The 25,139-nt window shown below is 52.2% G+C and overlaps 1 protein-coding gene across 3 annotated transcripts in view; it reads left to right on the top strand.

Annotated features, from left to right (window-relative positions):
- FLT4 (fms related receptor tyrosine kinase 4) overlaps positions 1 to 21,601 on the top strand; it is a 60,339-nt gene extending 38,738 nt beyond the window's left edge. The window contains exons 11-30 of one of the 3 annotated variants that reach the window (XM_052816665.1): positions 1,240 to 1,384; positions 3,991 to 4,099; positions 5,149 to 5,508; positions 5,758 to 5,904; positions 6,567 to 6,698; positions 6,984 to 7,090; positions 7,370 to 7,505; positions 8,315 to 8,419; positions 9,950 to 10,063; positions 10,301 to 10,389; positions 10,686 to 10,833; positions 11,403 to 11,497; positions 11,842 to 11,964; positions 12,387 to 12,498; positions 12,776 to 12,875; positions 13,376 to 13,481; positions 14,490 to 14,566; positions 15,244 to 15,364; positions 16,143 to 16,228; positions 17,608 to 21,601. In XM_052816665.1, coding sequence (XP_052672625.1) covers positions 1,240 to 1,384; positions 3,991 to 4,099; positions 5,149 to 5,508; positions 5,758 to 5,904; positions 6,567 to 6,698; positions 6,984 to 7,090; positions 7,370 to 7,505; positions 8,315 to 8,419; positions 9,950 to 10,063; positions 10,301 to 10,389; positions 10,686 to 10,833; positions 11,403 to 11,497; positions 11,842 to 11,964; positions 12,387 to 12,498; positions 12,776 to 12,875; positions 13,376 to 13,481; positions 14,490 to 14,566; positions 15,244 to 15,364; positions 16,143 to 16,228; positions 17,608 to 17,827 — 2,632 coding nt within the window. In that variant the 3' untranslated portion in view covers positions 17,828 to 21,601. Of the gene's footprint in view, positions 1 to 1,239; positions 1,385 to 3,990; positions 4,100 to 5,148; positions 5,509 to 5,757; positions 5,905 to 6,566; positions 6,699 to 6,983; positions 7,091 to 7,369; positions 7,506 to 8,314; positions 8,420 to 9,949; positions 10,064 to 10,300; positions 10,390 to 10,685; positions 10,834 to 11,402; positions 11,498 to 11,841; positions 11,965 to 12,386; positions 12,499 to 12,775; positions 12,876 to 13,375; positions 13,482 to 14,426; positions 14,567 to 15,243; positions 15,365 to 16,142; positions 16,229 to 17,607 lie in introns of all 3 variants that reach the window. The other 2 variants (XM_052816664.1, XM_052816662.1) reach the window with 2 other exon arrangements.
- Positions 21,602 to 25,139: the final 3,538 nt, after the last annotated feature.

The following is a 25,139-nucleotide window of genomic DNA, read 5'->3' as shown; positions in this document are numbered from 1 at the left end:
GTTTGCCTGGACGGTGTTTGTGCAGGCAGCGCCAACAGGTAGGCAGGAAGGGTGCGTGTCCACTGCCTGTGCCCTGGGAAGCTGGGGCAGCACCAGGCAGGGCTGCAGTGGCATTTTTTAGCAGCAACCTCACAGGAAGAAGGAAAAGGGATGCTGGGGAGTTGTAGCCAGAGCAGTCAGGGCAGAGGACATCAGGGTGCCTGGAGGAAGCCAGGTCCTGCAGCCCTGTGCAGGCTGTTGCCGAGCCAGGGACACCAGAAAGCTCTCCATCGCATGCAAGTGCACTGTGGCCCTGTCAGGAAGCAGAGGCCCATGAATTATAAGCACTGTCTCCCAAGGCCACCATATTTCTGCCTAGCATAGCTCCAGAGGATGCAGGAGGCTTCTTTTGAGCTTCCTGTTGTTTACGGAGTTCGCTGACGTGCTCGCCCCACTGAGCGCTCTGCCCCGCGCTGCCAGCACGCACCGTTGCCACTGCTTTTGGGTGCTCAGCTCCCCCCTGCTTCCCTGTCACTGTAAGCCCTCTCCCTCCACACCTCCCACCCTGGATTTTGGGCAGATCCTCCCATCTCCCTGCCCCACCTGCATTTCAGAAGCAGCCTGAAGTTGCAGCATCCTGGGTCCCTGACAGATCAGGGCTCTTCTGTCCCCTTGCCTGCCTTTGCCCCAAAAAGGTGCTACCATGCCCCTGTGAGAAACCAGCAGCATCTCTACTTGGGATGTTTCCCTCCTGATTTTTGTTGAATCAGGGGCAGCAGGTGCACCCTTGGGTAGTACACCCTCGGATGCTGCACCATCTGCTCTCCAGGCCAGCACCCAGCCAGACTGTGACATCCCTGACTCACAGTCCCAGCAGGGGTTTAAGGCCTTGTTGCTCAGCAAAGTGGCATCAAGAACTGCCCCGGACACACGTGAATGGATTTCACTCCAGCCTTTCTCCACCCCTAGCAGGGAAGGATGAAACCACAGGCCTGAGAGTGAAGACGCTGCCTGGGACACCAGTATCCATCCCCTGCCTCAATTTTCATATCTATAGATAATGTTTGCCTCACTAGTGATTGCAGAGCACCCTTATAAAGCACATTAAAACTATGTAACCAAGAGACCCATGAAATTTTGCAGTCAGAGGACAGGGGCATCAGTTCTCAGACACAAAGCTATTTTTGCTGCCTTCTTCCCAGCTGAACCTTTCTCCATCTCTCTCCTCTTTCTCCTGCTCCTCCCTGGCTGCCGGATTAGCAATAGCAGGCACCGGGCAGCAAGGCGGCATCAGCGGGACCGGATGCCTGAATGCAAGGACTGGAAAGATGTGTCGCAGCAGGATGCGGTGAACCCCATCGAGAGCATTGACACCTGGGTGGAGTTCGTGGAGGGGCGGAACAAGGTGAGGCTGTAGCCCCAAGCCTGTCCTGGAGTGGGGAGCTGGAGGCAGGCACCCTCGGAGGGGTCCTTTGTGATCAGCCAGCAAAAGTGGCCTGGAAATAAGCCTGGCAGAGCCAGATTTGGGGAGGGCTTCACACCTCTGCTTCTAAAGTAAATCATCAGTGGCTGTTCTCAGCCCTGGGGCTCCGCAGTACCAGGCAGCCCCAGGGCGAGAGAGAGCTGTCATCTTTGAGAAATTACCCTGCGTGCAGAGAGGCTCCTGCTGGGGCTGACTGCGCAGGAGGGTTTACACTGGTTGCTGTTGAATGCAGGGCACCCAGCTAGGGAGGGCATGGGAGATGTTTGCTGTGGGGGCTCCCGTGGCCACTTCCGAGTACTCTTGCATGAGCTGTTCTGGGAGAGCCAAACCCTGCAGAGCAGCCTGGGCAGCTGGGAAGGGACAGCAGGAGTCACAGACTGACCAGGAAATCTCTGGCCTCAGGAACGTGCATGCATGTGGTGGGACATTTCATCCAAGTGTCCCCATCCCAGTGGGGCGAGGGTGGTATGGAGATGCTGGCGTCCACCCGCTGCATGTTTGTGAGTGAGAGCACATGTGCCCCACAGAGCCCACTTCTCCATTACAGTGTTTCCTCTCTGGAAGGAACATCTCTCCCTCACTGCAGCATGTGACCTGCAAACACCCGACACTGCTTGCTGCCTGTTTCTTTCTGTCTCTCTGGTAGCTGCAAGTGTCAGGTCTGCACCATGACGGGATTCCTGTTCCTGCTGGTGTCGGGCACCAGCCGCTCGCAGAGGGATGCAGAACAAACAAATGGGCCCCTGTTTCCGAAAGTCACTTCCTGTTTTCCTACACACCTCCAAAGGCACTTCCCGTCCCCTGGCCTGGCCGGGAGTTCATCGCTCTGCCAGAAGGGTGGCAGGGGCAGATGTTGCTCCTCCCAGAGCAGCTGAAAGGAGAGGCAGGGATTGGTGTCCCCTGGGGAGACAAGCAGGAGTGATGGGAGCTCCTGGGTGAGAAGCCCTTGTGTCCCTCTCTAGATGTGACTCTTGTCTTGGTCCCTTTTGATCTTTCCCTTTTTTCCCCATTCTCTTCCTCCTATTCCTGAGCTGTCTTTCTCATTCCATCTATTTGGTTGTAACTGTCCTGGAGGTCCAGCTTCGGTTGTGCAGCCCAGGGACATGCAAGAGCTCTGGGAGAAGACAGTTCTTCCACTTGCAGTGGGATGCTATGTCCTCAAATCTGCTTTCTCTCCCTCTCCTTCTCCTTTCTGCCTGTCTTGTCTTACCATCCTCCTCTGGTTTTTATTCTGTCCGGAAAGGCCAGCCATGCACTGCAGACAGCAGAATGATGTCAAATCCAGAAACACCAACTCAAACGTAACAATGCAGATTAGAAGGAAAATCCCCAAGAAACAGGAAAGGCAGCACACAGAAGTGCCAGCAACAGGGTCACTTCAGCTATATTGAATAACCCCAAGAAACGGAAATGGCAATGCACAAAAGTACTAGTAATAAGGTCACTTCAGCTGTATTGACTACACTGAATGAATTACTATTTCTTCTGATTAACACAGACTAATGCGTTGCCACTTAGAGTGGAAATGTTTCCCAGAGTCTATGGGATGAATAGTAAAGGCAAAGTAGTTTCCCTGTAGGAAGGCAATTTTTTTGCATTTTAAACATTGTCTCATTAGAGGGATTTTTGCATGTGATTATCGTGTCATTTAAACTAGGAGGGTGGAGAAACCTGCTCTTCAAACTGCAGATCTCCTCTAAGGGGAGTGCTTGTAACACTTTTGGCATCTCACATGTGTGCAGTGTGAGCTGGGAGGAGGAGAGCAGTCTTACTCCCCAGCTGCCTTTCCTGGTTTATTTGGAGGCAGCATCTCCTGGGTCTGTGCTCCCAGGACAGCAGCCTGGCTGTTTGCCCAATCTTGGTCATGTCTTGCTGGAAGGAGCGAGGAGGAGGAAGCTTCTTAGGACCATGTCTATGTACACTTGGAATTTAAAGGGAGAAGGTGACAGCTCTTCCTGAACAGGTGAGAGCTGGGATGCTTTCACAGGCTTGATTTCCCCTTATGGATAAAAGGAGTGCTTGCAGGTCTGTAAGTACCTGTAAACTTCACTGAACTCTGTGGGACACTAAACAGTCACTTCATTGCAGAGCGCTCAGAGAATCAAAGCCTTGGTGTCCTTTCCCTTTCTCCCCACTGTTACAAAGCCTGGCAGGAGCTTAGCCATCCCCTCAGCCCTGCATCATGTTCATGCCCCCCTTGCTGGGCACAGGTCTGTCCCCGTGGTGACCCGAGGGGCTTAGCAAGAAGTTTGCTCCCACGGAGAGGCATCTGTGCTGGCTGCGCTCCGTAAAAAGGAGCAGAGATCAGGAATAAAAACATGTTGCTGTTGCTAGAGCCAGCAGATGAGGCTTGAAATACACAAAGGGCTATTGAATAAGGGGCTATTTTTGCATAACCCTTTCCCAGGTACAGCTGCTGCCTGGAGCCAGGCTTGCTGTGTGCTTTGCTGTCTGCCAGAGAGCAGCACCGATCCTACTTCTCTTCCCTCTTGCTCTTCCTAACTCCTCATGCTCTCTTCCCCCATCAGACAGTCAGCAAACTGGCCATCCAGGAGGCCAACGTCTCAGTCATGTACAAGTGTATCGCCTCTAATAAAGTGGGTCGAGACGAGCGGCTGATCTACTTCTACGTGACCAGTGAGTACTGCGGACATCCCCTCCACCTGCATCAGCCAAGCTCTCTGCTTGAAATAGGCAGGTCCCTAGACCTGCCGGGTCCTGTCATTCACAGCACCTTGAAACAGTGACTGGAAAGCCAGCAGGAAAGCAGGGCTACCCTAGAGCTCTGCTGGGTGGCAAAAGCCTGGAGCCCTGGCAGCAGATAGCGCAGGCAGAGTTTGGCAGGCAGATCTGGGGTTGAGCCAGCGCTGCCTGTGCCTAGATCCTCGAGCAGCCCTGGCAGGTCCTGGGGCTGGGGAGGTCCTGCTGGCTCAGGCCCAGGCAGCTCCCTGGGCTGGGGACGTGCCTGGTCCAAGAGCATCCTCTAGTGGCACTGCCCGAGCCGCTCCCAGGCAGGGTCCTGCTGGCCCGAGCCCCCCGGCAGGGTCCCCGCAGGATTTTGGTGCTGGGAGGAAGCTGAGAGCCCAGCAGTGTGGGCTGGACTCGTGGCTCATATGGGGCTTCATAAGTTTCTTGCCAGCGGTACTCTGTGCTGGCAGGAGTCTGTCCCTGCCTGCTGGGGACAGGGAGCCTCGCAAGGGCACAGCACGGGCTTATCTTCCTGCCTCTCTGGACAGATCCCAGAAGCCTGGGCTCATGGGTAGTACCTGTGCTGTCAGAGCCACCAGCTGTTGTGGAGGCAGATGAACCTCTGCAATCACTGCTCCAGTAATGCTCTGCATGTGCAGTTGTCCAGCCTGGCTGTGTAACTGCTTGCACTTGTAAAAGCAGGTGTGTGTGCAATCCAGAATGCTGCAGCTGAGCTGAGAGCAGTAACAGCCTAATTCAGACCTCCTAGAGTTGTTTCACCTGTGACCCCATCTTAATTTGACCCTGGGACTTCAGCATATCCCTTAGCACTCGCTGGGCTTAAGCTGTTGGTTGCTAGCAGTTTGCATGTCACAGTTCTGCTCTAGATTGGCTGAGGACAGTGGGGTCTCAGAGAGCTGAGCCCATGGAGACAATTTCATTGTGTCTGGCAGCTCAGCCGTGAAAACTCATTCACATGTTCATTTCCTTCCTGAAAGCCATTCCAGATGGGTTCGAGATTGAGTCCCAGCCCTCAGAAGAGCCCATAGAGGGGCAGGACCTACAGCTGAGCTGCAATGCAGATAACTACACTTACGAGAACCTGCAGTGGTATCGGCTGAACCTCTCCAAGCTCCACGACGAGGAGGGCAACCCTCTCGTGCTGGACTGCAAGAACGTCCACCACTATGCCACCAAGATGCAGGGGGAGCTGCGCTTCCAGCCTGATTCCAACGATGCGACCTTGCTGCTCACCATCCCCAACATCTCCCTGGGCGAGGAGGGAGACTATGTGTGTGAGGTGCAGAACAGGAAGACCCGGGAGAAGCACTGCCACAAGAAATACATCTCTGTGCAGGGTGAGGGTCCACAGGGCAGGCGGGAGTGACAGAGGAGAGCTGGTGCTCTTGCTGCCATCAGCTTGCCATTCCATCCCCAGGGGAAGCCACGCAAGCAAGCTAAACTCAAGGTGGCAAAGGCAGGGCACCTGGGTTCTCAAGACACCCTTCAGCAGGGGTCAGAGACCCAAAGCCCCCCAGGAACACAGATATTCTTTTGATCAATCAGTTTCCCGTTTTCCCCTCCTCCTCTTTGTGCTGCTCCTCCAGCCCTGGAGATCCCCCGCCTCAAGCAGAACCTGACAGACATTTGGGTGAACATCAGCGATTCCATAGAGATGCGCTGTAAGGTGGACGGCAACCACATTCCTGAAATCAGCTGGTACAAAGATGAGAAACTGGTGGAAGAAGTGTCAGGTACAGTGGGCTGGGGGTGAATCAGAGGCAGGGCATCATGTCCGGCAGCTGGAGAGCTGAACACTGCTGGGTTCTGGGAGTTGCTGTGCCCAGTTAAAGGCACCCATTCTCTGAATTGGCTGAACTCTGGTTTTAATCATGTTCTATCCCAGTCTGATGCAGTCTTACTGGCCAAGTCTATGCCCTAGGCTCTGGCTCAGCACTGTCTGTGCATGTGCGTATTCAGCTGGAGAGCAGAGAGATATAAATCATTCATCTTCTTACTCTCAGCCCAGTGTCTGGCATCGCTGGTCAGGCAGGGACCAACCCAGACCCCATGGAAGGAACATGGAAAGAATCCAGGCACATTGCAGAGGGAAAGGAACAGGTCCTGCAGCTGAAGCAGAGCTTGACACACCAGCTGGACTGCCTAGGCACCATTCCCATCCAGCATTGTCTGCAGGGGTTTTGTCCCCTCCATACACTGCCTGGGGAAGGCCCCTCCAGGGTATTTCTGGGGCCATCAGGCCCCAGAAGAGAGCCTCGACCAGCTGGTGCAATTTCATTCTGCCATCTAAAATGAACCAGCCAAAAAATAGGAGCCTTATTTCAAGCCTGAATGAGTCCAGTATACTAATCCCCCCTTCCTGTGAGTGACCACCACAACCCTCTGTGCTTTACAGGGATTGACCTGGCAGACTTCAACCAGAGGCTGAGCATTCAGAGGGTGAGGGAGGAGGATGCTGGGCTCTACCTGTGCAGCGTCTGCAATGCTAAGGGCTGTGTGAACTCCTCGGCCAGCGTTTCTGTGGAAGGTACCAGCAGCCACAACACCCCTGGGGATGAAGGAGTGGAGTAGGAGTGTGGCCAAGGTCCCATGCCTCTTCCCTGTGACACCAGGCAGCAGGAGGCAGTGAAAGCCCCTAGGCCTTGCTGGTGGCATGGTGCTTTCACAGGAGGACCTGTAGTCCAGAGCATGTTTAGCTCAGGCAAACACACCTCCCCAGTCTCCCCACGTCCTGAAGCAGGCCACAAGAGATGGCTGAGCTGGGGCACAGAATGGGAATCTCTGAAGCTACGGTTTCCCTCCTGCCCCACAGGCTCTGATGACAGGACCAATGTGGAGATTGTCATCCTGATTGGGACTGGGGTTATCGCTGTTTTCTTCTGGATCCTCCTTATCCTCATCTTCTGTAACATCAAAAGGGTAAGTGACTGTCTCTGTCCCAGGGAAGGGGAGGTGGTGTAGCAGAGCTCGGGGCAACACCATTGCTGTGATGTGGGGCTGTATGACAGCGTCTGCTGAAAGGAGGTCATTGAGTGATGCTTCAAGCGCTCTCACTACCAAGGACAGGGTGCATAAGGGCTGTGGTAAAGGAGGTGACAGGGAATGGCCTTTGCCAGGGGGAAGCAGGTCCCCTCTGGGAGTCAGCACCCAGTGCAGGGAGGGCATCTCCTCACCCTTTGTGTTGACTGATTCCTGCAGCCTGCCCACGCTGACATCAAGACGGGCTACCTCTCCATCATCATGGACCCTGGCGAGGTGCCCTTGGAGGAGCAGTGCGAGTACCTGCCCTATGATTCCAGCAAGTGGGAGTTCCCACGAGACCGCCTGCGCCTAGGTGAGCCAGACTCCCTCCCTGCCACTGCATGCTGCAGCCAGGGCTTCCCACCAGCCCTTCAAACTCAATCTCCAGGTTTCTTACACACTTCTATGTATTTAATACCTTCGCTCTGCCTCAGGACTCCCATCTTCTTCCCCAGACTGTCCCTAAAGCCCAGCTGTGCCTAGGAAATCTCTTTGGGTCTGACTATGGACAGGTCTGAGCCAACTGTAAGCCCAGGCTCTCCCAGTTTACCCACATAGGCATCACTGAGACTGGAAGATCCCTGGGCATGCTTTAAAGCACATCCCCATATTCTCCAAGCAGCAATCTGGACAGAACAGCCCAGTCCACAGCAGGTACCCCAAGTTCAGGAGCAAGACTGCATCCATTATCCTCCTCATGCTGAGACACCCACCTGCAGTCTCTTCCCTCTGCCTCTGAGAGTTAAAAGGGCTGCAGACTACCTTTGAGGCACAGAGCAGTGACATTACCCCTGGCTGCTCTGCTGCAAGGTGTCACATTTACCTTTCCCACATGCCTTGCTCGAGGGCAACAAACAGCTCCTCACTTCTGCAGGGCCATTTCCTTCCTCTGCTTTGTCCATGCCAGCTCTGTCTCAGTTCCTCCCACCATCCTTTCTCTTATTCTCACCGACAGAGCAAGCAGCCACCTGGGAAGGGCACATGTTCCACTCCTTCCTTTTCCTTTATGATGTTTTTTCTTTCTTCTTCCCATGGTTTCCTGTTGGGTTTTTTGTTTTTTTCATTCCATTCTGCCTGTGCTGCACCTGCCTTCCTTCACACTGCCTCTCTCCTTGCCCATAGGTAAAGTTCTGGGTCACGGTGCCTTTGGGAAGGTGGTGGAAGCATCAGCGTTTGGAATCAATAAAAGTAACAGCTGTGAGACCGTAGCAGTCAAAATGCTGAAAGGTATGTGGACAGTGAAGCAGAATATGCAGTCTGTGTGGACAGCAAAGAATGAGGCATCTGCCAGGGAATGTCCACCCTGTAAATGCCTGTCTTTTGCATAAGGCATTTGTTAACACCCTGGAAAATGTTTTCTCTCCCACAAGCACTCCTGGTTGCTTCTGCTTGAGCCCGCCCTGAACTAGGGGAGAGGAGCTGGAGCCAGCCTTTTAATTTATGGCTTCTTGGCCTCAACACAGTTGATCCTCTTGGCCTCCCCTCGTGCATGCTTTAGCCCAATTCAGCTGCACTGGGAGGCAAGTGGCAGAGCAGACAGCAGGAAGTTGGGGAACTCGGCTTTCAAGGAAATTCAGCTGTCTGCAAATGCAAAGAATGAAAACTGTCTCAAAGGATGAACAAGAATCCAGAGCCCCTCTTTGGCAGGTCACTCAAGGAAATGTTGCTCCCAGTTGCCTTCTTCCAAATGTGCCTGTATTTTGTGTTTATGGGCCAGGTTCAGAGCTGGGTAAGGAAGCAGGTTGCAGCTCTTACCCAGCTCTGACGGCTAGATTGGCTTTGCACCCAAAGCCTGGTCAATTCAGAGTGAGATTTTAAGCTTTTATAGCCACTCTTTCAAACAGGCATCCAGAACATTATTCTGTAATTTGGCACCCAACAAAATACTGAGGCAGTCTCTGGCCAGCAGTAGCCTGTATGTGGAAACTGAGTCATGGCTCATCTCAGCAGCGCTTAATCACTGCAAGCATACAGATGATCTGCACAGCAATTGCAGAGAGAAGCCTGGCCATGCAAGGTTGCTTTACAGTCCTTTGAGGTGTGGCTCTCACCTCGCCCATCAGCTGCATTTCAAGAGGATGCTACTGTCTCTCAGACTAAATTTACAAACTCCCAAGTAAGGCAAAATGCATATGGGGAAGCAGAGAAGTCTGAAAAAGGCACACAAAACCAGAGAACAAACCCTGAGGGTAAAACAGAGGATCAAGAGTTGGTGCGAATTAGGCACTCAGAGAAAATGCAGTACAGAGAGCTGGCAGGGGCACAACACTGTGTTTGCTATTGGAGAGGAATCATAAAAAGATATTCTGGGTTTGAGCTGAGACAGCTTCTATCTTCAGTCATGATCAAAAGACTCAAATGCCTTTTGTTTCTAATTTTCCTTCAAATTGTTTTATGGCTTGTTATCTCTGTTTGGAGGCCAAAAGGGCAGAGATTCAAATGTGTATGTAAGCCTCAAGTGATCTTTTTCCCTGCACAACTATCACAAGGAAAAATGTGCTGGGCACAGGTTGTGTTGTCCTTTGCTCTGGGTTCCTGCACCTGCAGGGAGCACCCTACGTGTTACAGCAGGAATCCTGGGAGCTCCAGACAAGGCTCTGATATTTCATATGGAAACATGCAATAACAAAATGTACTAAGACTTTGGGGTTGCCGTCTCCTCAGCAAGACTCACATTAACACTCTGCTAAGAGAAGGGTGGTGAGAGGGAGTGACAAGCTATGAGGAGGCATCATGACATGGTCTGTGTGTTTCCAGAGGGAGCTACTGCAAGCGAGCACAAGGCACTGATGTCAGAGCTGAAGATCCTCATTCACATCGGGAATCACCTCAACGTGGTGAATTTGCTGGGTGCCTGTACCAAACCCAATGGTAAATATCCCAGGGCAGCAGGCTGTGCCTGCTCCCAGAGATCAGTGCTCATCCCCTGTGTCCTTTCTGCTGGCCACATGTGTGACCACAGGGACTGTGGGGATGTTATCGGTGTGTCTGTGTGCACTTAGGGCAGGTGCCACAGCTCAGCGGGGCTGCACATAACATGAGCTGGGGCAAATTCTGACCATCCCAAACCCTTACCTCTTCCCCTGACCTTTGGTGTCTCCTCACCAGGTCCTCTCATGGTTATTGTTGAGTTCTGCAAGTATGGAAACCTCTCCAACTATCTGCGGACCAAGCGGGAAGGATTCAGTCCTTACAGGGTAAGTAGCTTCCTTTGCCCCTAGGAACCTGTCCCATGTTTAGGGAAGGAAGACGTGTAGCCTGAAACATGATGTGACAGTGGGACAAAGACACCCTCTGTCTAGCAACAGATCAACTTTACACAGTGATCTTGGTTCATGTGCATGTCGGGGAAGTAATTTCTTTCTGCAATGGAAGATAGGTGCTTCCAGGCCAGAATTACAGTCTGAGAACAGGAAAAGACTGTGCAGCTCATGGGTGCAGGGGTTACAGTGTGTGTTGCCTGCTGAGGTTTTTGTTTTGGTCTCCTTGCCAGGAGAAGTCTCCCAGGCTGCGTATTCAGGTCCAGTCCATTGTGGAGGCAGTGAGAGCAGACAGGAGGAGTCGTTCTGGGACTAGCGACAGCGCTATCTTCAACCGCTTTCTGATGCACAAGAGCCAGACAGTGCAGCCGATCCAAGAAGGTAATACTGCAGCCTTGGTAGCGGCTCCTCACCTGGCCCACCAAAGAAATGCCAGACTTGGCTAGCTTGGGGAATGGGTAGGGCATGACAGTGGGGAGCTGGGACCCAGCCTTGGAGCTGATCACTCCACTGTTGCATGTCAATTCCCTGAACAGGGCTATTACAGTCATCTGTTGTCTCTTGTAATAGGCTCTCAAAACCCAGGAGGGAGATTAAATACCTTTGGATTTTTTTAGCCTAAAGAAAGGACAATTGAGGGAGATCTCAGTGGGTCCTCCCTAGGACAGGAATGATGAGCTGACTTTCAAAGTCCCTCCAGCCCTGTTACCCACAACTCTAACTGATGTGTGCTGGAGGCTAGACTCATTCTCCTCATACTTGAGCGGGTTCCTGCCATGTGCTTTCTGCCACCTAAGCAGAAAATCCTAGAGGGGAGCTGGTTACTCCAGTCAGCACTGAGGACTAGCTGTATCTCACCAAGGGGCTGGTTGTATCCCACAGTCCTGGAAAGAGGCAAGGATGACAAAAGACCGCTCACTGTCTAATCATTTTCTTGTACTCCTGGACAGTGGATGACTTGTGGCAAAGTCCCTTGACAATGGAAGACCTGATCTGCTACAGCTTCCAAGTGGCACGTGGCATGGAGTTCCTGGCATCCCGAAAGGTGAGTTCACTCTTTCCTTCGCTCCCCTCTTCTTTTGTGCATGCCTGACCAGAGAAGGCCTGCCTACAGCCACTTTACAGGTGACACAGAGAGAGATTCAGTGATCTGCCTCACTTCTCAGGAAGTCTGAGGTAGCCCTCTGTACACAAAGATGGGAAATTAGTCCTCTTGCATTTCAACCTCTCCTTAACCATCTCCTTTTGAAATTCTTATCTTTAGCTCCTTCCCACTTCCACCATTCCCCCATTACAGCTCAGGTTCGTGAGGGGAGGGGGGTGCTCCGTACTTTCTGGTGGTGGTTACTGTCCCTCTGATTTTGCCCCTTCCTCTTTGTGTGCCTTCAGTGTATCCACAGAGACCTGGCGGCTCGCAATATCCTGCTATCAGAGAACAACGTGGTAAAGATCTGTGACTTCGGCCTGGCACGGGACATCTACAAGGACCCTGACTATGTCAGGAAAGGCAGTGTGAGTGCCATCTTCTCAAACCCTATACAGATTAGGCCTCCTTGAGGTGTTCATAATCTACTCTGGGGATGGAATAAACTGAGGAAAAGGTGAAAAAGGAGGAGTGGAACCACTTGTGTGGCCGGGACCCAGAACCATTGGCCCAATGATGTATGTGCTATCCTCCTCCTCCACCAGCAGACCTCTGTCTCCTTCCTTCTGCCCCTCAGCCTGTTGTTAACTTAGTCTTTATACTCTTTCCTCCCCCTTTCAGTGTCTTCATCCCTCCCTCTGGCCTAACCAAACCTCCATTCCTCCATGGAGAGAGGAGCAGGGCTATCGGCTCTGGTTTTCTTTCATTCCTTTCATCCTGTTGCTACAAGAAGGGCTGTCCTGGACATGTCCCTAACTGAATGCTTGTGCCTTGCCTCTCCCTCCTGCAGGCCCGTCTCCCACTGAAGTGGATGGCTCCAGAGAGCATCTTTGACAAGGTCTATACTACCCAGAGTGATGTCTGGTCCTTTGGGGTCCTCCTCTGGGAAATCTTCTCGCTAGGTGAGTGCTAATGAGGGTGATGGGAAGAGACATCAATGTAGGCAAAAAAAATATGGAGGCCATATCCACCCATGAACAGAGTGATGGGGAGACAGGCATGCAGAGGTGGCCTCCAGCTCACTGAGGCAGAGGAGCCTGTCTCAGGCAGCACCGAGGACATGGGCTGTTTATGAGAAGTGACCACATCTCCCAGTGTTTGGGGAGGAAGGGCAGTCTCAGAAGGACTGGTTTCTGATGGCACATTTCATGTTCCCACTCCTCTTTGAACCTCCTTTAGGGGCATCTCCGTACCCTGGAGTCCAAATCAATGAGGAGTTTTGCCAGAGGCTCAAAGACGGTACCAGGATGAGAGCCCCAGAGTACGCCACAGCAGAAATGTGAGTCAGAAACCTCACGGATCCCAGCATTGGTCAGAGCAAAGCCCTCTGTTAGATGGTAGAAACTTCCCAGATCCCAGCATAGGGCAGGGCAGGCCCCTCTGTGGGATGCAAAGACCTTTCAGCCAGCATGGGGGACAAGCCAACACACCCTTCACTCCAGGCCGCTGCCTGGAGGGCAAGACAGATGGGTTTGAATCAGGGCTATCTAGGTACCCTTGCATACCCACACTGGGATGGGTCTGTAGGTGGGCAATGTGCTTTCCTGCTCCGAAGGGTATCAGAGGTGTCCGAATTAGCTCTTTGTGCACTGTTATATTCAGTGCATAATGAACCAACCCTCTTTCCAGTAGGTCCACATGGCCAATGTGCTGGGGGGTGCCGAGCTTTCCTTCACGGTGCAGGTACATGCTGTCCCAGTGGGCACCACATGGGTAGGAGCTGCTGAGTGCAGTAGGAAGGGGTTTCTGTGGCATAAAACCAGCATCTCTTCTTGGCAGTTACCGTATAATGCTGAGCTGCTGGCATGGCGATCCCAAGGAGAGACCAACTTTCTCCGACCTGGTGGAGATACTGGGGAACCTTCTTCAGGAAAACGTCCAGCAGGTGAAAACCTCTCTGTGTCCCTGCTCAGCTCCAGACAGCTCTCTCTTTTCGCACTGCTAGCTCCCTCACTGTGCCCTCCTCTGACTCCCTGGCCAATGCAATACCTTTGCATAGGCCAAGGGATAACACAGGGTTTCCTGGACATCTGTTTCCCAGAGCTACTGGAGAGCTCATTTCTGCAATAGCCCTCCAGCTGCATCCTAATATAGCTCCACTCTTTGCAGGGTGGGTGCCCTCTCAGTCATCATTCCAGTATTTCCATCCTAATACCCAGATGATTATTTGAAATTTTTCAGCTGAGTCAAGGCCCTGACACTCCAGCCTCCCACACGCCTGCATAATGAAAACCAGGACTTCACCAGAGTTTCTGAAACTCTATCCTTAGATCTAAATGTCAGGGCCATGTGAACCAAACAACTGTTCCATTACAGCAGTCAGATATACAAATTTCTATGAAACTATTACTAATCACTGCCATGCAGTAACTCACCAGGACTTTTAACTGTGATGAGTGTGCAGCTCTGATTTTAATATTTTCTTGATGTTCCATTTCGTAAGATGATAGCTAAATGCTTAAATGTGAGTACTGTCTCATCCCGACGTCCCTAATTTTAACCTTTGAGCACTGGATCCCAGCACAGGCATGACTAAGCTGCAATGATGTGCCCGTGGAGCACACTGCTCTGCCCATGTAGGCTAGAGAACTGTAGGTGCCATAGGACTGGGTTGTTTTCCTGCTCACACACACCTACCTGTACCTGCAACATTCACAGCTGCTTAACACAGAGGGCACAGAAATCTCCAGCCAGATATTTTGTCCCAGAGAAACAAAAGACATGAACCAGAAATTTTCCTCCCCAACTCTGACAGCTTCTTCTTGTAAAGCCCTTTCTTGTGGGAAAGCCCTCCCCTTCTTGTAAGGCCACTCACTCTTCTTCCTACCAGGAAGGGAAGGATTACATCCCGCTGAACGACTCTCACAGCTCAGAAGATGATGGTTTCTCCCAGGTGCCTTCCTCTGCCCAGCAAAACTCAGATGAAGAGGACTTTGACATGAGGATACGCTGCCACAGCCTAGCAGCAAGGTGAATCCCCTCTGAAAAGGGCAGAGAGCACCCAGTAGGCAGCCAGCAGCCTGAGCTGTAAGGGAGCCTGAGACATATGGGGAGAACCCTGTAGCAAGATGCTGAAAAAACCCCAGGTGATCAGGTGTGATCCAAGCATTTACACCATAACATCTTGCTTATAAAAGCAAAATCACTTTCCTTTGCTGATGAGAAAGAGCCCTTGATGTGTAAGCCTGTGACATTCCTTCTCCTGCCTGCAGCTACAGGTCCCACTAAAGGCATTGTGGCCCATCGGGTAGATGAGGAGAGAAGGTTTCAGCTGAGTCTCTGCCCTTCTGCTAGTGCAGGAGCTTCATCCTGTCTGTTCCTAACTAACCTGAACAATTAGGCCTAAGCTTCTTGTCTCCTGGGAGCTGTGATAGTGTGATGCCTGGGATCTAGATAACATTACTGTACTTATCCCAGAGGTAATCAGGGCCTGATGCAATCAGGAAGTCTGGGTGCTCCCCACCGCAGAAGTAGTATGGGTTTAAGAGGCCTAAGGTGACCCCATTCCCCTCCCAAAATCCACCATTTGGGTCATATGCCTCCCTGCATACTTTGGTTGCAGGGAGAGGAGGTTGGGTTCAGGTTCTGTTTATTCAGGGCATTGACTCTGTTGGTTTTTACTGAATACAGTATGCTTCTGTCGGCAGATACTACAACTGTGTCTCGTTCCCTGGTTGTTTGACGGGAGGAAATCAGATCAGGTGTCCATCCAGGATAAAGACATTTGAAGAGTTTCCCATGACACATACAATGTACAAGGCACACCCGGTGAGTAGCACCTGAATGGGGTAGAGCAGGGGGCAAAAAAATGTTCAGCTGTTTCCTGACACCTTTGCTGTTAAGATCATGGAAGGAAGATCACTCCTATCTAATGTCAGTCTGTCTGTGTCATTCCTGTTCAGTCCGTCCAGTCCTATGCACATTCATTTCTCCACCTGGCACATAGGGGTTTCTCTACAGCACAGCTTGTACTGCCTGAGTGTGAAATAGGGAGGTTAGATCTACAAGCAAGGACTATAAAGGACCTCAGTGAAAAGCCTGCTCTTCACCCTTCTCAAATCTGTAAACATGGCCTGGTTAAGCATGCTGAAATCCAGCCAGGACTAGGTAAATCCAGAGTGCTTGTCTGTACCTCCCCTATCTTGACCCACATGGCAGTGTGCAGCAGGAACCCTCCTGGCCTCTCCAAACTGGGCTGGTACTTCTATAGTGGCAAAACTTAAGTTGTGTCCTTAGTCTTAGAGGAAAATCTCACCTCTCACAGATTTAATGGTAATACATCTTCCAGGTAGGGAGCGCTCTTTTTTTCCCCAAAAAAGTGGTATTGAACTGCACACACAAATCCTACCTTTGTACGTACTGCTTTTAAGAAAGCACCTAAGAAAATCAGTTCCAGCAAGACCGTAAAGCATGCTGGTAAAGTGCCCCTACTCCTTTTTTCCCATCACAGATACACATGATCTCATCTCCTGAATGATTCCTCCTCCCTTCCCACTCTGATCAGTCGACAGGGATGTTACTGATAACTCCTGTTGCTTCCTTCCAGGACAATCAGACAGACAGTGGGATGGTTCTGGCATCTGAGGAATTTGAGAGGATAGAAAACCGACACAGAAAAGAAGGTGGATTCAGGTACTCCTTAAGTCTAGCCACTCAGACCTCCCTGCTGCCAAATGCAGTGAGACTAGGAGGCAGCTCTTGGTGTCTCCCCGTAGGGTATACCTCTTGGGGCTCTCAGCAGCAGCAGGGCTGTGGGCCCTGAGCCAGATAAGTCCATGCACACATTAATGAGAGGCAAAATGCACGAAGAACAGACCTGCCTGCTGCTTCCTAGGGTTTAAAAATATGAACTGTGCCCATTCAATGAGAATGTGTCCATTAAGATAATGAGGCACAGTGGAGTGACGGTGTTAATAAGACTTTCAATGCTTATTGACATTTTCTGGTGAAATATGTCAGGGCTTGTTCAAGCAGTGGCAGGTGGGATGGATGGAAACTATGTGGCTGCCACCTCCCTCTCCCAGCCCTGACCCATGTGGTACAGGGCCCCGATGTGGCATTGCGGGGATGGTACAGGCCTTAGGACTTCCCGCGTGCCGGTACTGAGCCTGGCAGGTTGAGCTGGCACTCTCGGTGCTGAGGATGTTATGGATGGTTATGTACTTGCACCAGGCTTGGAAACTGGGCGAGAACCTGTCCAGCTCATCTCTGCTTGGTGCTGGAGCAGCCTGGGACCTTGTCTCCATGACAGTGTGTTGAGCGAGCCATGTCAGCTCATGTGTAGACAAGGCCAGTCCGAAGCCTCTTCCTCACCTCCTCTGCCTCCCAACATGAAATCAGACTGGTCATTGTCTTTTCCCTTAGCCATAGCCCTGTGGTCTCTCTGCTGTTGTATCAGACTGTCTCCTGCTTCTTGTCCTTGTCCTCTTTTCCTTAAGGCACGTTCCTGTTGTCTCCTACAACATGGGCTACTGGGTGTCCTGTCTCCTGGAAAACACTGCCCTTAAACCTCTCCTTGAATGTGTCCCTGCCCTCGCTCTTGTGACTTCTTGCCAGTCACCTGGTATTGCAGGTGCTGAGATGGGATTGCTGATTTCCTCCTACATCTTCTTTGTCATCTTCCTTCATTTCCTTTCCCCCATCCTGGCTGTTGGTTTGTATCAGTTTCTGTGACTCCTGCCAGGTCTAGGACCAATTGAGGCAATGTCTCTTGTCTCTCCCTGCTCATTGGGGTTCCAACCCTTCCCTGGGCTTCCCGAAGGTATCTAGAAGAGCTGAAATAACTCTGTCACTGGGTTATGTGCAGATTTTTCACAAAACATACAGGCTGTGCTTAGGTTTAGAACAAGGCCTAGTGTTGTGCTTTGAAATGGAGGTGTAGGTCCATTCCTGACCCTGCCTCTGCCCCGTGCATTAGCAGATGGTGTTTCCTGAAGCTGGGATCTCTCTAAGCAGGACAGAGGCTTTCCAGAAGTGCTCAGTTTGATCTTCTATGTCTCTCTCCCTCACAGCAGTAAAGGGCCCAGCCGAACTGCGGAGCTGCCAGGGGAACAGTCGGACCTGCGGGGCAGATGTCGGCCATCATATGGGTCCCAAGTCGGAGGCCAGACTTTTTACAACAGTGAATACGGGGAGCTGTCAGAACACTCTGAGGATGGCAGCTGCACCCCGCCTGGAGAGGGGGCCAGTCCCCCCACTCTCCACGCTTCCTTCTTCTCTGAGCAGTACTAATGGCATCAGGCCCTGGAGGCGCCTGCTGAGGCAACCCTCTCACCCTCAAGGCATGTCATCAGGGTCACTCAGAGCTTCTCCTTCAACCTATGCCCAACCCCAGCAGGGAACCTACCCCGAACGGATGGGGAACACTAATGTCCTTGGAACCGCAGCATGATGGCCCACGCTGCACCTCCAGCTGCAGCTTCCCCGTGCCAGGACTGGAAGGAGCACCTCGCTGATTCCTCATGTTTCTTTTCTTCCTGCGGCTCAGACAGATGCATTCTGCCGGCAAGTGGGTGCCTGTGTTCAGCACTATAGCACCTTCTGCCTAGCATCCAGCCTCCACTCAGATCAGCTTCCCATTCAGAAAGCCCATTTCAGGTCAGATATAAATAGACCTGTCTTAGTCTCAAGTTTCTTCCTGGTGTGCAGTCTGAATGTTTTTCCTTGGATTGCTTCCTCCTCCTCTCCTCATGATGTCAGCTGCTGAGCTGTGGAGCAGAATCAAAGGGAAGAAATCCCTAGTGGTATTAGGAGCAAGAGCAGGACATTTAAAAGAGGTGTACGGAGACATCCTGAGGGATCTTCGTAAATGTTCATGCACACTTCATTCCAGGTAGGTGCCAGCCTCTCCATCTCCTCTGCAAGCAAGACCCACATCCCTCTCATCTCTGCTGGGGGAAAACCTGTCAATCTGCCATATCACCAGGATTACTTTAGCCATCTCAACACAGCTAGTGCTGAGTAGGTCAGCAGCTGATGGCTACAGTCCTCCCAGTGAGATAAACAGCAACTATTTTTGCAGGCCCTGTGAAAAACAGGGTTTTATATGATCTGTGCTGGGACCTGGTTACTCACAGGTCTGCTGCTCTTGCCTTCCCCTTCTCCCAGAGCAGTGCTGAGATCATTTGTTGCTCGAGTGAGAAATTAAAGCAAAGCTGTGTTAATTTCAGCTGGCTTCTAAACATAGAGTGAAAATGGGTTGTTTGCTGGGAGGAAAAGGATCAAAGTGGTAGGGAGTGAAATGTTTATTTTCAAGTTGCTGCAAGGGTTTTGGAAACAATGGAAGGAACAGAGCTCCAGCAATGAGGTGCCCTGGGTTGCATCCCCTTGTGTGTTGGCATCACTGAGCACGTGGAGGGCGGCACCTGGCCAGGGCTCAAGCCCCAGTTCTCCTGGATGGACTGTTCTGCACCATGACATTTCCTCTCTGCCCAATGGGCTCCTCTCCAGTTTCTGTTGCAGAGCCGCCAGCACAGTGTACCTATCTCTGGAGGATTGAGGAACATTTATTTGCTAAGGAAACATCCCATCACTTGGGCCTTTTGTTTCTAAAAGGTACCACGTGAATTCAGAGCTCTGGGGAACCTCCACAGCCCCTCTCTACAGATTTCTGCGCTGCTGCCTCACCACTTCCCACCTACTTCTTTCCATCCTGCTCACAATCCGAGAGCTCAGCCACAGAGCACAGTTACGTCACCACCAGAGGAGTCTGGGTGAAGAGGCTCATCTGAACAGCTTGTCATCATCTCTTCTCCCACATGCCCATCCGTGGCTGGCAGAGCTCCTTGCACCAGGGCATCTTAGCACCGGGGAGTTTCTGCTTGTGGGCCACACCTCTGTGCACAGAGCCAAGGGTTTGGTTTGGACTCTTTAAATTGTGTTTCCTGTCAGACGTACTGCTTTCCCAAACTGTATTTCTTTTCCAGCAGAGGGTTTTATGCGTTTCCTGACGTGAGTCCTTATGGATGACTTTCCCAAGTCTTAATTATAGTTCTCCGCACAAGTGTAATGGAGAGATTTATTTAGCACATGGGAAATGCATGCCTGTCAATCAGATTCTCTAAGCCTGTGCAGAGAGCTTAATGTTCCCCTCCCTTTTCGCGTCAGCAGGATGACATGGCTGTGATTTCCATGGCAAAAAGAGGCACAAAGCCGGACCAGCTTGAGCCAAACTGGCTCAGGATGTGGAATTGGAAACTGCATGTGACAATGAATTCCCTGAATTCTACTGGTGTCCCCTGAAGTTGCCAGGAATTTAAACATCTTTAAGTAATTGTTATGACTCAGTAAGAATCCTCTGGCAGGAGATGCTGGAGAGCCAGGCCAAGGAAGTAGGACAGCCAACGGAGTGTAGGCCAGACCAAATTCTCCTGCCCTTATCTTGCCCTGGTTTTTGAACTGGTGGTTCCCTGACAGAAGGAAGGCTGCATGTGCCCCATGCTGCTGGAGGTCTCCACCAGCATTCACATGGGTGGAAGGTGACAGACGGCTGAGTTAAATTCAGGCTGCTTGCTGGGTGACATGCATCCAAAGGACCCAGGCTCTCTTGTTTCCAGTGCTTCACAAACAGTTCTCTGCCTGGAAACACAGCCCCATCTGAGACAGGGCCCCAGAAAGAGCCCTATAAATAAAATAATAGTTGAAAAACAAAATTCCAAAGTAGCTGCAAGTCCTTGCCCTTATGCAAGGGATAGAAACGTACTAGCAAAGCCCGACACTTTCAGGGCACAGGCAGGATTCCTCAGCAGAAAGAGGACAGAGGCATCTGAGTGCCCTGGCTGGCTGTCAGCACTCCCAACCAGCCAGGACAGCTGCACTTTGTCTCTAAGGTTCACCTGTAAATTGCCCACAAGCATCCTTGTGGAGAAGGGTTACTTCATTAGAGCCATTGTTAAGATCCCCTCCTTCACTCTGGGGAAAGCACTGGTGTGGCACCTGGTTTTTGAACATTACAATCATTCGACTCCGCAGAAGTTTATTTTCTCTCTTTTGCACCATCTTGATGGGGGGGTGGAATCAGATCCTATTGTATCTGCATCAAGAGCGTTGCATGAACAATGCAACCATGATACGAGCAAATGCTGGCTCATCTTCAGACACTCCTGCTGCTGAAGAGCAATTGTAGTGTGGGATATTGAAGTGCTGTTGAGACAATCGTACTTTTGCTGTCTTAAAGGTGTACTAAAATTAGAGTGTACAAACCTGATACCGTTCCCCACACTCTTGTGTTATTTCTGGCATTTTTTTCTTTACAGTCTCGAGATAAGTGTGAGCATGAAATGAAGCTGGTCTGTTTTGGTTTTAAGACGTGAGGCAACAGTGTTGTCTGTCTTTCCACAGCAACAAAGGAGTATTTCAACTTTTAAAACCCAGGGTTCAATAATTGTGCCTGCTCCGTTCACAATGCACTCTGTTTTGTTTGGGCTTTTTACTGGAACTCAACATTGAAGCTAAGCTATTTATCATCATCCTCCTTTAAAATGACTCTTCCCAGTCTACGTGCAGTCTCATTTTTCCTTACAAAGTGTTGGTGTTGAGAGGACATTCCTCCCTCACGAAAACAGAGCGTTGGGTCCCCTACTTGCAAATACATGTGTGTCTTTGAAGAAAAACCTGTGTATCAAGTAACACTTCATTTATATTGCAATATTTTAGCCTGGTACCTGTTGTTGCTACAGCAGCATTCAATGTTTCAGTGGGCTGCCTTTGAAGCAAGTAGATTACAACATGGGTTATGTGCGAGTACAGAAGTGTGGTCTGTGTGTGTGAGCATGTGTTTTGTGGGTGCGTGTGTGGGTGTTTGCAGGTGAGAAGTTTTCCTACCAGTCAGCGTATGTGAGTGTTTATAACTCACGTTGAGTCTTGTCTCTGGAAGTTCACGGTTATGTATCAAACCAGTTAGAACACGGCTTTCTTTCCTCTCCTCCTATAGTACTTGTTATCCTTTGTCATTAAGAGTTTTGTTGTAATATCTAAATGTGAAAACGAATAAAGTCATAACTGGCAGCGGCTCTTTGCTTCCTGGAGGCCACCGCTGCCGCTGCAGCACTCCCGGCTCCCCACGCAGCGCCGGGCAGCCCGACCCTGGCCTAAGCAATTAGCACATTTTGGGTTTATTATTTTTACTTTTGTGTCGCTTTGCATTTCCCCGCATCCTCTAGGAAACAGCTGGTCTTTGTGGCATTTCCATCCAGGATGAAACTCGGTCTTTTCTCATGATGAAGGCGGATATGCTTCGGTTAAGCTTGCTGACAGGAGCCGGCGACCCACCGCCCAGCGCTTCGCCCCGCTGCCATCTCCCACAGACCCGCCACCCTTCCTCGCCGCCTCGTCCCCGGAGTCTGGGACACCCCCCCCCGGCCCCTCCTGCCCTCCTTCACCACACAGCGCCGGGAGGGACCGACGGCGGCGGACACCCGTCCCTCCCGGACATCCCCTTCTCCTCAGCGCCCGGAGCCCCGTCCCCAGGCGCCGTGGCGAGCCCCTCAGCGGGCGGAGGGAGGCGCGGCGGCGGCGCCCCGCAGGTGGCGCCATCATCCTGGCGGCGGCCGCGGGTCCCGGGGCAGAGCCCGGGCGGGAAGATGGCGGCGGGTGGCGCCGCGGGCCTGTGGCAATGTAAAACCTGACAGGAAAGCGAAGGGCGGGCGTGAGTCACGGGCGGGATCGGGGCTGAAGGAAGTGTTGCGCGCCCGGGGAGCGCTGGAAATGGAACATAATGGATTTATGACCATTTTCCCCCCCCAAAATCACCAGGAGCTGGGGTGAAGCCTGAGGCACGGCTCCCTCCTTGCCCCTGTGGTGACCTGCAAACACCTCAGTGCCATTTGCCTGCCAAAAAAAAGGCCTCCTGAGGAGTGGCCACTGGCAGAGGCATGGCTGCCCTATGCAGGGCCGGGAGACGTGGTGATGTCCCCTCAGCTCCGGCTTCTCCACCACCATCCATCCCTTCATCCAGCTCCACCACCAATGAAAGTGGCCAAAAGGACCTTTTAGCTCTCCTCTTCCCATCCAGGGACCCGTCCATCTGGGGAACGAAGAGACTGAAGCTGCTCTGATGATGAAATACCCCATTTTTGTGCATCCTGGAGCAGCGCTCGGCTGCTCCTCTCCTGGGGTTCCTCTCCTGGGGCCATGAGCCCTTGGCCGCTCCTCTCCTGCCTCCCAGCCTGTCCGTAGGAGAGGAGAGGCCGAGGGCTCGTGGCCCCGCCTGTGGCACAGAGCAACCTCCTGGCTCTTGGTCCGTGAGGAGGGATGGGATCAAGTGGACAGCCCTCACGCAGGGAGTCGAGCACGGCAGACCACCTATCGCCGGCAGAAACGCAGCCCAGAGGAAACTGGACAGGGCAAAATGAAAAGCAGCTTTTTGTTGTGGTTAGAAAAGGGAACTGGGAAGTCACTGGCTGGGCCCTTTGGCTTTTTTTTGTTTCTAATGTGGCCAGTGAATGTTTTCGCACTGCTTTTCAAAAGTGCTTTGAGATCCTTCTCTGAAGGTCAATGCAGTAATAGCAAGGAATCCTTCAGGTTCCTAGGACTCCCTGGCCCCTTCTGAGGACATTTCAGCAATAAAGCACATCACTTTGCATCAAAACGATGCAGAGCTCTTACTGCTGAAAAATCAAACTACTGTCTGCACTGCAAGAACGACGGCTCCAAAACATGTGCACAGTGCAGTATCAGTGTGTTTACCACAACACTCACTCTCTGGCTGGGGTGAAAGTTTGGGTGAAATGTTGAGGGGCCATTAATGGCATCTGGTTCCTCACCCAGCATTAACCAAGAAGAGCAAAATTAAATTTAAAAAACTTGGAGGCAGAACATTCAGCTGCCGTTTCAGAGGCATTTCCTGGATTGTACTGACATTTCTACAGAGCTTTTCATAAACAGCTTCTCAGAGGATTTTACAGAGCCAGACACTACATGCCTTTAGCAGAGCCCATAGGTCCACTCTGCTCCGAGATGCAGGTTTGCAAGCCTGCTGCTTTCCTTGGGAATGGCACAGGTCTCTCCAAGGCCAGGATTACAACCACCACTTGCATCTCAACGAAATAAACAGACTGTGCTCTGATGGTGTTATCTTACACGCGCATGTGACCAGGTGCATCACAAATGGATAAATTACAAAACCTTCCAAAAGAGAACAGTTTAATAAGATACTTAGGTTAAACACCAGACTTATCGCAGGGCCCTCCCGAGCAGCTGGGGAAGTCACCAAGGAGACCGTATCTGAAAAGAACAGCAGCACAGCTATTTGTTCAGAAATTTAGAAAATATCCTAACTCACAGCCCTGCAGTACTTGTTTTCTTTGCCACAAATAATTTGCAGATAGTTTGCCTTTCAAAGTCCAAGAAGGCCATTACATTATTTTGTTACATCTCTGAACAGGCTTAAATCCTTAAACTATGACGATAGTTAAAGACAGAGTAACTCATCAAGTCCTGTTTTACAGTATTTCATGGGATTAATGTTTATTTAAACATTTGAGTGTTTGTAAGATTTCCCATTCTAGTACACCAGAAGTGAGTAGCTCTGAATTGGGTAGAGTGACCACATCCTGACACAGAGGCTGTGTTCCTGCCCCAACAGCCCTTTCAGCGTTAACTGGACAGACTGAACACACTCCACCTCTTTTTCACACATACAGCCCTTTTCCCCCCCATGTCAGAGACCCTTTTAAACCGCCTCTCCTATCTTTTTGATGGCCAGCGCTCCCGATCTGGAAATTAAAGACGCCGAGGAGCCACGGGAGCCCGTATGTGTCCCTACATCTAATTCCTTGAAGAACCGCGGGTCGCTAGAGCCAAGCGTTCCTTACAGACGTCGCTGAGGCACCAGGAGCGGCCAGGCCCGGGCACAGCCTCCTCCGCACCGCAGCTCCCACCACCGCCATGGCCACCCTCCTCCACGCTGCCACGGCCCCGGTGACGTCATTACAGGACGCCCCGCCCCTCCCGCTAACCCCGCCCATCGCGGGCGTGGCTTTCGCTCCTAGCCCCGCCTCTCGGCCTCGTGGCGCTGGGCGGGGCGTGACGCGCCTGCGCAGTGTGAGGAGCGCCGGGCTGCAGTCGAGGCGCCGGGCGCGGAGCCGGCGGCTTGAGAGCGGCGCGGCTGCGGGAAGGCGTGGGGGGCCCGGCCGCCCCCGGGACGGGACAAGCCGACCCGACCCGAACCGAACCGAACCGAGCCTAGCCTAGCCTAGCCTAGCCTAGCCTAGCCTGGAGCGGCGGCCACCCGCTGCGGCTGCCGGCCCGGGCAGCGGGATGCGCCGCCCGCCGCACTAAGGCGGCGACGAGCCCCGAGACGAAGCGAGGCGGTGCGGCGCGCCGAGCCGAGCCCAGCCTGAGGCGAGCCCCGCGGCCGTGTGTGAGCGCGACTGAGGCGGCGGCGGCGGCTCCTCCCGGCGGCTTCCTCGGGGCCGTCGCGGGGCTGTGCGGGGAGGGGGCCGCGGCGCCGCCCCCGCCTCCTCCCCTCGCCCGGCACGGGCAGAGGCAGGTGGGCGGCCGGGGCTCCCCCGCGGCGGCGGACGGGCGGCATGAGCGAGGCGCC

The sequence above is a fragment of the Harpia harpyja genome, chromosome 20 (assembly GCF_026419915.1).
Source record: "Harpia harpyja isolate bHarHar1 chromosome 20, bHarHar1 primary haplotype, whole genome shotgun sequence".
NCBI classification, from domain to species: Eukaryota; Metazoa; Chordata; class Aves; order Accipitriformes; family Accipitridae; genus Harpia; species Harpia harpyja.
Note: the sequence above shows the minus strand (reverse complement) of the source record. Positions and strands in the feature narration are given on the sequence as shown.